Below are 12640 nucleotides of genomic sequence, written 5' to 3' on the forward strand. Positions count from 1 at the left end.
AAAAATCCACGCCAAATCATAGAATCATAGAATCACCAGGTTGGAAGAGACCCACTGGATCATCGAGTCCAACCATTCCTATCAATCACTAAACCATGACTCTCAGCGCCTCATCCACCCATCCCTTAAACATCTCCAGGGATGGTGACTCAACCCCCTCCCTGGGCAGCCTCTAACAGTGCCCAAAGACCCCTTTCCATGAAATATTTTTTCCTAATGTTCAGCTTAAATCTCCGTTATACCTTGAGACCTGACACTTCATGACTTTAGTGGCTGTTGTCTTTTATGTTTTGTTCCAGCGGTCAGAGCAGGGTGGGGAATCAAAGGCGATTTCACGGAATCACAGAATCACCAGGTTGGAAAAGACCCACAGGATCATCGAGTCCAACCATTCCTCTCACTGCATCAAATCACTACATCAAATTTTAAGGGAGGTGAGGGAAAAAAAACACATCCTGGCTGAGTCTCTCTGCGTTTGAGCCCACCCAATCTAAATTTTGGAGCCTCTAATGAGTTTTTCATCCTTCGAACGGGAAGAACGATGCGTTTTTACCTCCACATTGGGGAATTTTGCATGGAGATGGAGTCCCAACAGGTGATCACATCCTCCCCCAAATCCACCTCTTCTGCTCCGATTCCTGGGGAAAGAGAACACCCATCAAAGAGGGAGAAAAGGGGGTAAAAAGCAGGTTTGGGGGCTTTTTTAGGGTTGGGGAAAGGTGGGATGCTGGGAGGCACCTCGGACACGCGTGGGTGCGCGGCGCCGCTTGGCCGCAAGGGGGCGCGCTGGGCACGGCGGGACCTGCCGGAGGGGGGGGGGGGGCGGCACAAACACCCCCCGAATGGAGCAAAATAAGGAAAACAGCCCCAAAAAAACCCGCTTTTAGCTTTTTGGGGGGATTTTCCCTTCATTTGAAGCCAATCTGACCCAGTGGGAGCGAGCGATGCTCGGGGAGGGAGGATGCTCCGAGCTGGGATGCTGAGGATAAGTTTGGCTGGTGGGCAATATATAAATATACAAATAAATATATATTAATTTTTTTTTCCCCTGCCGGCGCCTTGTTTTGATGCAGATGTTGTGGGAAACGCTCATTTTTATTATTTTTTTTTTTTCATTTTTTTTCTCCAGCAGCTGAAGACGGGAGGTCGCATTAACTTATAATACGGAGCCACATAAAAATGCGATTATCCCTGCTAAACAGAACGCAGTAGGCTGCTAGTTAAGACAATGAGATTTCCAGGAAGCGATGCATAAATTCCTCAAAAAAAATGACACATTTTTCACGTTCCATTCCAATTAAATTACTGAGGCAGCTAACGCAGCGCTGCGCACACCACCACATTTGGGGGAAATGAAGCTTTTTCGGGGGGTGGGTGGGTTTTTTTTCTGTCTGTGTCTGATGAAAAGCGGTTAATACGAAGCTGCTATTAAGGAAAAGATGTCAGAGACCTTCTCTCCTCTCCTTTTCCTCCTGGAGGGGCTGCTCCATCCCGGTTTTCCACCCTGCAGCCGGTGGTCCTGGCAGACAGTGGATGCTAAAGAATCGCTCAAATAATAGGAATTACCCGCTCTGGAGCTGGTTAAACTTGCAGGGCGACCTCAAGAACCCCCCAAAAAGGAGTTTGCAGCCCCCTGAGGTGTTTTCCCAGCCTGGGATCCCCCCGGAGCTACCCGCAGGATCGGGTCCCCAGGGGCGGCTGAAGGGATGGATGGAGAGGAGGGTGGGAATCTTGAATATTACTCCCCACAACCCGCTCGGTGGCTGAAAAGGGGGGTTCTCAGGGGTGAGAACTAAGCCCCCGAAGTGATGAAACAGCGTTTGGATTTTCCCCTCTTCTTTTTTTATTCCCCCCCCCCCCTTTAAAGCCGAGGCGGGCGATGCGCAGAGCCATCCAAATCAGAAATGAGGTTTCTGAAGTCCTAATGAACCTGATTGCATGAACATTTATAATCCCCCATGGCTTTAAATGAAATCAGATATAATCAGGAGCTATGGGGAAAGGGAGTGTTTACAGGCAGGGATGGGGAAGTGCTGCTGTATTAGTAAAGATGCTGCTCCTTCTATTGATGTCTAAAATGATGGATAATGTGAGAATGGCAAATATACTATTTGTCTAATGGCTCTGCAATTAAATTCCCCTGTAAATGACCCATGCCTCATTTCATCCTAATCTATGGAATTTTGATTGAATTCGTCAGCTCTAATTGAAAAATACTGCACTTTAATGTCTGCAGAGCAGTTTCAGGACCGCGCTGGTTTTAATGAGACGGTGCCCCTCTGACCTGGGAATATTTTAGATTTTTATTCGGGATTTTTTTTTTTAAACTGGCGGATTTCTCAACTATTTTCCAAGAAAAGCCGGGAATGGGAGTGCCTCTGCGTGTGCGGTTTCCCAGCGCTGGAGATCATCATCTCTCCGTACCGATGCGGTTTATTAAGGTCTCTTTTAGCGCTCTTAAAATAATGGGGCTCCGGCTTTTTAAATATATACCAATTTTAAATTAAAAAACATAGCTTATTTCCCCTTATCCGAACGAATTTCGGGATACGAACCGGGATTATCGAAGCCAAATTTATTTCTTTCTAGTTTTTATAACCTGCGCGGCGTTATTTGTACCTTTTTACCCTTCTTTTTTCCCGAAAATCCCGATCGCCTTCAAGTTTACTTAAAATAAAAACAAAAATAAACAAAAAAAAACCCAAAATACAAACAATAAATAAAACTGAAATGGAGGGTAAAAAAAATAGAGTTAAAAAGAATTAAACCAACAAAAAAGAGCAGCACAATTTGCCTCGAGTGGGGTAGAAGTTTTGGGGAGAGGGGATCCCCAATGAGCCGCGGCGGCAGGGATGCTCCCAGCCGGAGCCGAATTCCCATCCTGGGATGAGTTCAAACGGGAACACGCAAGGAGTTAATGGGATTAAGCGACAAATGAGGCTTGTTTGGGTTTTTTTTTTCCGCGGGAGGCAGGCGGGGTTCCCGGGGTCGTGGCCGCAGACACGCGTGGGTCGCATCCTGCATCCTCCGCACCTCCTTGCCGAGGGCTAAATCCTGCTCCCTCCTTCCCATCCCTCTCCCACAGCCCAAATCCACTGAAACCAGCCCACGGTCATGCACAAAACTGCCTCCCTGAGGAGCCCTTCGCTGCAGAGATGAACATCCCAAGATGCATCCCTTATTTCAGCTCACACCTCATCCCTGCATCATGATTTTTTGTTGTTGAGGGGGTAGATTTGCTCATGGTCTCCCCTCTTGCCCTCCTCCAGCCCCCTAGAAAAATCGGAGAGATGCTCTCGGTGACGTTTCCCATGCAATTAAAATCTCCCCAGCGCAGGCGGAGGGTTGTGCAGGAATTAGCTCGCTACGATCTCCCTTAGCCTGAGTTTTGCTTCTGATGAAGTAATTGGTTTTATCATCCAAGCAAAGCTGTTCCCCCTGCCCCTCCTCGGTGGTCCAACACCAGAGCAACACCACAGACTCTGCTCCCCCCAAAAAAACACATCCAGCCAGAATTCCCTCCCTGATGCCCTGTAGAAGAGCTCAAGTGGCTCGTGGAAAACCACAGAGAAAGGCTGGAGGCATCTTCAGCTCCTCCGGGTATGAGGTGTGTCAAGCTGTCATCCCAGGTAGAAGGATGCTCTGGCCTCTGCCACCCTAGGGACTCTCATCCAGAAGGGTTGGAGAATCTCCCAACCCTTCCTCTTCCTCCACAGCTCCTACTTTGCTGCAAAAAAGAAAAAAAAGCTGCACCTCCTCCCTACTCTGATTTAGGGGAAAAACCCTCAGTTTTTTAAGGACACTCACTCTACCCAGCCAAGAGGTTGCTGGAGTCACAACCACCTCCCAAAACCTGCCTGGTTCAGTGGTGCCTCCGCATATCTGATGTTTCTTTCCTGGGAAAGGTTTGTTTTTAGGAGGAAAAGCTGCCAGAAGCCACCTGCTCTTCAGTACAGAACTTCCCTGAGTTGCATCTTGGTGCCACGTTCCAAGCTGGGGTCACTCAGGACCAGCTCTGCACCCACGCTGTGGCCCAGGGGGGTAAGGGGGTCTCACCCCGCAGCCTCTCCTAAGCTTCCAAAATACCCATTTCCACCACATACTCAGATTTAGAGCCTCTGGTAAAGAGTCTTGCTGTGTCCCCACTAGTGGTGGGGTCCCACTGTGGGGTTTGGGGGTGACTGGCCGAGCTCCCCTGCTCTCCGTTCTTGCCCCTCGCCCTCCTGTTACACTTCCCAGGCACAATCACGCTTCTCCCATCGCTTCTCCAGCAATCAGAGATCGCCTAGGAATTTTTTTTTTTTTTTTTTTTTCCTCCCGGAGAAAAATCAGCTAATTATGTGCCGAACAAAAAGCCCATTCTGGTCTGAAATAATACTCCCGTCTCGCAAAGGCACTTGTTTGTGGGCAAATTTTGAAGAGAGCTGACAATAAAAACAGCTGCAGGAGCTGGGTGTTGGTACACATTTCCATGCCCTGCCAGATTACCATGCCTAATTATCTCCCCTTTCCGCAATCTAGTGCGGTTTCCTGAAAAAAAGATGATTTACACACACACACACACACACACACTCCCCTTGCTTTTCTATTTAAATGAAAGCTTCGCTTCTCCGCAAGGATTTCCAGCCCAGTCTGGTTAGTTTTGGAAGGAGTCTGGATGCTGCTGATTTGGGGGTTCACTCAGCTCCATCCACTGTGGTGAGAAGGAATAGAAGGCAAGAGAGGGGATGTAAGAAGACGATGCCTCTTGGGTCGTGGAGAGGTGGGGGGGAAAGGGAGGAAAAAATCAGAGAGAAATAACCACACGTGCGGCTACGAAGCATCCACAGGGGGATCAAAACCTTCCCTGCGCTGCGCTGGGAAAAATATCCTGAGCGCCGCGCTACTGCACATATGGTGGCCTCCGCAAGACGGAGCTGGGACATATGGAAATGAGCCGTATAAGTAAACTTTTCCCAGTCCCTTGAAGCCAGAGATGGGCCCCAAAAGCGTGTACGCACACACACATCCCCCCCCACCCCCAGCCTCCATCCCTGGCTGCAGCTGCTCCCATGGCCATCCACCCTGTCCCATTTGCCACATCGCTGGGAAAAAGGAAAAATAATATTTCTCCAGCAGAAAAGCAGCATCGGGGAGGGGGAACCCCCAAAATTCATGCCACGGGTGACCGGTGGGGCTCGGTACCCCAAAAGCTGCATCGAGGTAGCGATGGGGAGCCAGATGCAGGACTGGGCATCAAAGCTGCACTGAGGCCCCAAAGTAATAGCCCCCCTTTTGGCTTCTGCCAAGAAAAAAAGAACGTTTTCAGATGTTGGCTGCAAATGTAGAGGCTAAACTGACCCAGATATCCGGGCACGGGGCAGCCCCCAGCCCCCCTCCAGTTTAGGGAAACTGCCAAGCTTCAGCAAGAGCACTTGATAGCTAAGGGGGGGCTTTTTTTGAGGGGCTGAAAAATGCCACTTGCTGAGGGCTGGGCAAGAGGTCGTGAGCCCGCAGTGGGACAAACCCCAAGAGGCATCTTTGGGGGGAGGTAGAAGCCCCCCCTTGGTTTGAAAGGGGTGTCTGTTGGGATGCTGGAGGGACCACTCTCACCCCTTGCCTTGCCCCCACGTGCCCTCCAGGTTTTGGGGGGCTGGAGGGTGATCAGGGTAGGGTTTGGGGGGCTGACCCCATCCTTGGCACCCACCGGCTGGGTCACCTTCCTCTCCGGGTGCGCAGCCCCCCTGATATGACATCTGCCACGCTCCCCCATGAAAACACGAGCATCAATTAGCGAGAAATGAGTGGCAGGTCATTAAGAGCTTCCCAAGCAGGCAGGCCAGGCAGGAGTGGGATCTCCCACTGGCACTCGAGTTTTTGGGGTCCCCCCTCCAGCCAGAAAACACTTTTAGCCGGGATTTGTGCCCCCCAAAACCAAGCCCAAAGGCACAGCCGGCACCATTGTCCCAGGAAACTCCAACTTCCCAAAGCCAGGAGGGAACTCACCCCCAGCCAGCCCCCCTCCTTTTGCTTTTCCTCCTCCTTTTTTTTTTTTTTTGCCTTTAATTTTATTTTCCAAACCACTTGATCTTTGCTTGGGAACCTCCATTAATTGCCTGGGTTTGCCTCTTCGCCTGGTCCCTTTATCATTATTTATGGCCTTTGAAATTGTGTAAAGTTCCCCTGACGTTCAATTTACAAGTTTGGGAGCTCCCCCCCCAACTTTTTTTTTTTTTTTTTGTGTGTGTGTGTTGTTTTGTTCCAGCTTTTGTCCCGGCCAAAGACATCGTGTTGGAAAAAAAAGGCTTTGAGCCGGTCAACATGAGAGGCTCCCGGAGAAAAGGGAGCAGCCCTCACCGCTTTTAATTCCACCGTGTTGCTGAATGGCTCTTTTACATAATTGCAGAAGCAATTTCAAAGCCAAGCCAGGGGCTGACTTTACCCAGAACCACATGGAGCCCATTTGGGGGGTTTTAAATAAAAAATATTTTTTAAAAATGGAGGGGGGGGAGAGAAAAGTGTGAATAAAATGAGTTTACTCTAAAAAAAAATAAATAGGGTGAATAAAATGAGTTTTATCTACAAAAAAGAGTGAATAAAATGAGTTTACTTTAAAGAAGTGAATTAAGTGATTCTTATTTACAAAAAAAAGAGTGAATGAGTTCAATTTAAAAAGTGAATTAAATGAGTCTTATCTAAAAAAGAGTGAAAAAAGTGAGTTTTCTCTAAAAAAAGGAAAAAATGAATAAAATGAATTTTCTCTTTAAAAACAGAAAAAACAGTGAATAAAATTAGTTTACTCTATAAAAAGTGAATTAAATGAGTTTTATCTAGAAAAAAGAGTGAATAAAATGAGTTCACTCTAAAAAAAGTGAATTAAGTGAATTTTATCTAGAAAAAAGTGTGAATAAAATGAGTTTTCTCTAAAAAAAAAGTGTGAATAAAAATGAGCTGTCTTTTTAAAAAAGAAAAAAGTGAACAAAATGAGTTTTCTCTTAAAAAAGTGTGAATAAAAATGAGTTGTCTTTTTAAAAAAGAAAAAAAGAGTGAATCAAATGAGTTTTCTCTTAATAAAGAGGAAAAAATTGAATAAAATGATTTTTGACTGAAAAAAAAATGGAGTGAGTAAATCGAGTTTTCTCTTGAAAAAAAAGAAAATGGAGTGAGTAAAACGAGTTTTCTCTTGAAAAGGAAGAAAATAGAGTGAGTAAAACGAGTTTTCTCTTGAAAAAAGGCAAAAAGGAGGGAATAAAATGAGTTTTCTCCAGAAAAAAAGAAAAAAAGAGTGAATAAAGTGAGTTTTCTCTCAAAAAAAAAAGGGAATAAAATGAGTTTTCTCAAAAAAAAGAGGGAATAAAATGAGTTTTCTCAAAAAAAAGCCCAAACAGAGTGAATAAAACGAGTTTTCCCTTAAATAAAGCAGAGGGGTGCGGGGTCTGGAGGCCCCGGGTCGGTGATGGGGGGTCCGGCGGTTCCGAGCGGCGGCGGCGCGGGGTGAATGGGGCGCGCGGGGCGGGGGGGGCGTGGCCTCCGCTCCTCAAGCCCCGCCCCCGGGGCCCCGCCCCGGCCAATGGGAAGCGTCGCGGGGGGTCACGTGGGGCGCCCCGCGTTCCCAGCCGGGCAAAATGTGAATGGGCGCGGGGCAGCGCGGGCGCGCAGAGCGGCGGCGGGAGGAGGGGAGGGAGGTGGGTTGGGGGGGGGGGGGGGGGGGGGGGGCGCGGCCCCGCTCCGCCCCACGCGCGGGTGGGTCCGCGAGAGGCTGAAGCGAAGCGAGAGCGGTCGGTGTGGTCGGTGCCGCCGCCGCCACCGCCGCTCCGGCATGAGCGCGGCTTTCCAGCCGTCGCTGATGATGATGCAGCGCCCGCTGGGAAGCAGCACGGCCTTCAGCATCGACTCGCTGATCGGCAGCCCCCCGCCGCCCGCCCCGGGACACTTCGTCTACACGGGCTACCCCATGTTCATGCCCTACCGGCCCGTGGTGCTGCCCCCGCCGCCGCCGCCGCCGCCGCCGCACCCCCCGGCCGCGCTGCAGCCCGCGCTGCCCCCCGCGCACCCGCACCCGCTGCCCGCGCTGCCCTCCGGCTTCTGCTCCGGGCTGGCGCAGGGCATGGCGCTCACCTCCACCCTCGTGGCCGCGCTGCCCGGAGCCTTCCCGGCCTCCCCCCAGCACCAAGAAGCCGCCAGGAAGTTCGCGGCCCCGGGCAACTTCGACAAAGCCGACGGGATGGGCCCGGACGGCGGCGGCGACGACGGCAAAACCTTCCTGGGGAAGGACGGAGCCCTCCTGCCCTTCCCCGCCGCCGACGCCGTCCAGGCTTCCCTCGGTGAGTCAACGCCGGCACCGGCCCGCGGGAGCGGGGTCCGAGCTGCATCCCTGCTGGAGCATCCCTGAGGGGAGCATCCCTGTGGGGAGCGGGGTCCGAGCTGCATCCCTGCTGGAGCATCCCCGTGGAGAGCATCCCCGTGGGGAGCATCCCTAGGGGGAGCGGGGTCCGAGCTGCATCCCTGCTGGAGCATCCCCGTGGGGAGCATCCCTAGGGGGAGCGGGGTCCGAGCTGCATCCCTGCTGGAGCATCCCCGTGGGGAGCATCCCTAGGGGGAGCGGGGTCCGAGCTGCATCCCTGCTGGAGCATCCCCGTGGGGAGCATCCCTAGGGGGAGCGGGGTCCGAGCTGCATCCCTGCTGGAGCATCCCCGTAGGGAGCATCTCCACGGGAGCGGGGTGCGAGTTGCATCCCTGCTGGAGCATCCCTCTGGGGAGCGGGGTCCGAGCTGCATCCCTATGGGGAGCTTCTCTATGGGGAGCGGGGTCCGAGCTGCATCCCTGTTGGAGCATCCCTATGGGGATCATCTCCGCGGGAACATCCCCGTGGGAGCGGGGTCCGAGCTGCCTCCCTGCTGGAGCAGCCCTATGGGGAGCGGGGTCCGAGCTGCATCCCTGCTGGAGCATCCCTGCGGGGAGCATCTCCGCGGGAGCGGGATCCGAGTTGCATCCCCGTGGGAGCATCCCCGCGGGAGTGGGGTCCGAGCTGCATCTCCCTGGGAGCGGGATCCCAGCTGCATCCCTGTGGGGAGCATCTCCGCGGGAGCAGGATCTGAGCTGTATCCCCATGGGAGCCGGGTCCGAAGTGCATCTCCGCGAGAGAGCATCCTCGTGGGAGCAGGATCCGAGCTGCATCCCTCTGGGGAGCATCTCCACGAGAGAGCATCCCCGTGGGAGCAGGATCCGAGCTGCATCCCTCTGGGGAGCATCCCTGTGGGAGCTGGATCCGAGCTGCATCCCCGATGGGGGGTGGGGGGGCAAGTCGGGGCAAGAGGTGGCCCCAGGGACTCCCGGGGACACCCCCCGGTGGTCTCAAGGTGAGAGAGAAGGGTGGAGGGGGAAGGTGGTTTTGAGCCTATAGGTAGTGACCAGAATAAAGCGAGAATTTCCAACGATAACAATTTTTGGGTGATGGATCCAGCATCGGGGGGTTGGATGCACGGTGGGTGTGGGATGGAGGGTACAGAATTCTAACCAGAGGCCTCTGCTTCGCTTCCAGCCGGAGCTCTCCGTGCCCAGGGCAAGGAGGACCCCAAATCCGAAGAGGACGCGAAAGGCAAAGAGGAAAGTTTCTCCATGGACAGCGACCTAGACTATAGCTCGGACGACAACATCCCTGGGCAGGCGGCTCACAAGGAAGAGGACTCTGCCAACGTGCTGGAGGAGAACCCCCAGAACCCTCCCAATTCCACCAACACCACATCCACAGGCAAAAACCGCCGGAGGAGAACAGCGTTCACCAGCGAGCAGCTGCTGGAGCTGGAAAAGGAGTTTCACTGCAAAAAGTACCTGTCCCTGACCGAGAGGTCCCAGATCGCTCACGCCCTCAAACTCAGCGAGGTGCAGGTGAAAATCTGGTTCCAGAACAGGCGGGCTAAGTGGAAACGGGTCAAGGCGGGCAACGCCAACTCCAAGACAGGGGAGCCCTCCCGAAACCCTAAGATCGTGGTCCCCATCCCGGTGCACGTCAGCAGGTTTGCGATCAGGAGTCAGCACCAGCAGCTGGAGCAAGCGCGACCCTGATCCCTCCTCCCTACAGCTCAGAACCACAGGTTTTCGAGGGGAAAAGTTTCCGAATCGGGGTTTAAAACCGACCCACTCAAAAAAAAGAAAAAAAAAAAAAGAAAAAATAAAATAAATGAATGAAGAAAACAAAGCAAACAGCAGCCAACAAGAAAAAAAAAGATTCCAATGTGAGTGCATGGCAAATCCCTGCCAGGAGCGAACTCTAACGTGAAACTTTCCACTTACCGAGGCAAGAGAGAGTCTGCGAAGGCAAGAGGCTCGGAAACTGTGTTTTGGTTCGGAGCAGGAGTATCAAACCCTGGAAGAGACACACAGATATTTATTGTTACTCTGCCCCACTTTGTAGATACTCTGTGCTGCTGTCTGGGCTGCGATGGGGACCACGGATGCCGTACGGTGTCGGCGCTGGATCCAGCAGCAGAGACATCCCCAGCAAAACCCTTTAACCATCTTCTGGGGTTTCTTTCTTATCGGGGGCAAAAGGTAAAAAAAAAAAAAAAAAAAAGAGAAAAAAAAAACCAACACAAAAAAACCGAAAGAAAAACTAAGAGTTTCATTTCATGCCTTTTCTATTGTTTGGTTTTATTTCTGATGGCTGAGTGGCAGGCACTGGGGGACAGTTTTTTAAATATATTTTTTGCCTGGCTTTCTGTCGATTTGGTTTGCCTATTCTACCAAGCCATGTTTAAAAAGAGAGAGAGGGGAGGGAGGAAAAAAAAAAAAGAAAAAGCACGATCTTCTCTATTGTGTTTAATTTATTTCAATGTAGCTTATTTCCTTATAAGTTATGAAATTTAAAAGCAAACTAAGTCTTGTGAATAAAAACCGACAAAGAAACAAAACAGACAAAAAAAAAAAAAAAAAAAAAGCCCTCCATCCCCTGGCTGTTCTGTCCAGAATCTGGCGTGGAGCTGATTTTCCTTTCCCCTCGATGCAGCTGCTCTCTCCTCTTTTTTTTTTTTTTTTTTTTTTAGTGAAACCACATTTATTGTCGGGGAGCAGCGAGAAAAAGTTTATTTATTTCGTTTTTAGAGCTGGGGGTGGGTGGGAAGGCTGGAAAAAAGGCTTTTTCTGAGACTAAACGCGGCTAACCCTGATGTGGGGGGGTGGAGGGTCCCGCATTCCACCCCCTCCATCCTTTTCATCCCTTTCCCCCCCTATTTTACGCATCCATCCCGGTGCCACCGGCCGTCGGGGGCGATTGGGGATGAAACAGCGTTAATTTCCCAAGGAAAAAAGGGGTCGGGAGGGTGGAGGGGGCGCCTTAAAATTCAGATTGGGACTAGTCAGAGGAGAGATTTTCTCCCGAGGTAGCTGCGAGTAAACACACATCGTTTTCGTGGTTGCGGTGACATCCTTTACAACCCTTGCACTTGGTCGTTTATTATTATTATTATTGCTATTATTATTATTATTGCGGGTGATGATGGGGCTGGAGGGGAGCGAGGGTGTCCCCTCTCCCAGCGGCAGCACCTCTGCCTCCCAACCCCACAGAAATATCGTTACAAATACGAATTTCGGGGTTCCTTCTGTGCGGGAGGGGAGGGGGGAAGCCGGAGCTGCCCCACAGCCCCCGGGATTCAAAGCGCAGCTCATTTTTTTTTTTTTTTTCTTTTAAAGAATATATATATTTGACATTATTTTAGTCTCTTTTTTTTCGGTGGAAAGGGGATGCTGGTGGGAAAGCACAGCATCCCGGAGATGTAACCCCCCTCCAGGGTGGGGGGATATTTATATTTTAGGGAGGAGCAGCTGCTCCCCCCCGGGCATCCCTCCCTCTACGAGGCAGCGTCTGCCCCCAGGAGCTGGGAAGTTCTTTTCTTGGAGGGCTGGGGTCCCCCCATCCTCCCCTTTGTGGGGGTTTTGGGGCCGGAGGGGGGAGCCCCGGGGCCGGGGGCCAGAGGAGAAGGAGATAAACAAGCGAGGGGGTTGATAGCTGTCATCATCACCATCATCATGGCTTTCATTTGGCTGCCTAATGAGTCAGATCACAGGCAGAGAGAAAAATTGTCAATCGCCCAGGCTCTAATGAATTTTTTTGCAAATTGTAATCAAGCCAGGCCGTCTCAGCTCGCTGATTAATGAGACCCAGGAGGCCCGGCCAGCACCTCAGCTTTTTATTCCATCCCGTCCTCCCTGCACTAAATTAACAGCAACTTGTCTGAGCTTCAAATTAACTCCCAATGATTAATTCTGATGGGGGGGTCTGAAGAATAGCTCGTCCTAATAGGCACTGGCCTCTGATGCTGTTTGAAATTAATACACTTCCCCTTTGGCTGCCGGCTTTAATCCAAGGTTGGGTTTTGACATCACTATATTTGTTGTTACAATAAATTCCTCTTACATCTGCAGATCAAATAATTGCACTGCTCGGGGAGCGATGCTGGCCCCGCTTCGCAGCATCCTAAAGTCGGAGGGGAAGGAAAAGTGCTCGCTCCTCTCTGCCTCGCCTCCAGCCTTAGGAAAAGCCCCTTTTTAAAATCTATATGTAATTTATTTTTTTCTTTAAACTCCCAGCCGCTGCCATTCAGCAGCAGTGGGATGCAGTGGCCGGAGGAGCCCACTCCTCTCTGGTGAGACCAGGAGCACGCTG

General features: G+C 51.3%; 2 protein-coding genes across 2 annotated transcripts in view; one reads left to right on the plus strand and one right to left on the minus strand.

Moving 5' to 3' along the window:
- Nucleotides 1–12640, minus strand: part of ACKR3 (atypical chemokine receptor 3) — a 198762-nt gene that overhangs the window by 185974 nt on the left and 148 nt on the right. The gene's annotated exons all lie outside the window — the stretch shown is intronic.
- Nucleotides 7772–10051, plus strand: GBX2 (gastrulation brain homeobox 2). The gene is made up of 2 exons (XM_069861761.1): nucleotides 7772–8303; nucleotides 9521–10051. The coding sequence occupies exons 1-2, from the start codon at nucleotides 7799–7801 to the stop codon at nucleotides 10042–10044; spliced, it is 1029 nt and encodes a 342-aa protein (XP_069717862.1). The 5' UTR covers nucleotides 7772–7798; the 3' UTR covers nucleotides 10045–10051.

This window comes from Phaenicophaeus curvirostris, chromosome 7, assembly GCF_032191515.1.
Source record: "Phaenicophaeus curvirostris isolate KB17595 chromosome 7, BPBGC_Pcur_1.0, whole genome shotgun sequence".
Lineage (NCBI taxonomy): Eukaryota > Metazoa > Chordata > Aves > Cuculiformes > Cuculidae > Phaenicophaeus > Phaenicophaeus curvirostris.

Bases quoted from the DNA above. Each gene is read 5' to 3' on its own strand.
- GBX2 (XM_069861761.1), top strand. From the start codon at position 7,799: ATGAGCGCGGCTTTCCAGCCGTCGCTGATGATGATGCAGCGCCCGCTG. The intron at 8,304-9,520 runs GTGAGTCAACGC...CTTCGCTTCCAG, and splicing joins CGCCGTCCAGGCTTCCCTCG to CCGGAGCTCTCCGTGCCCAG.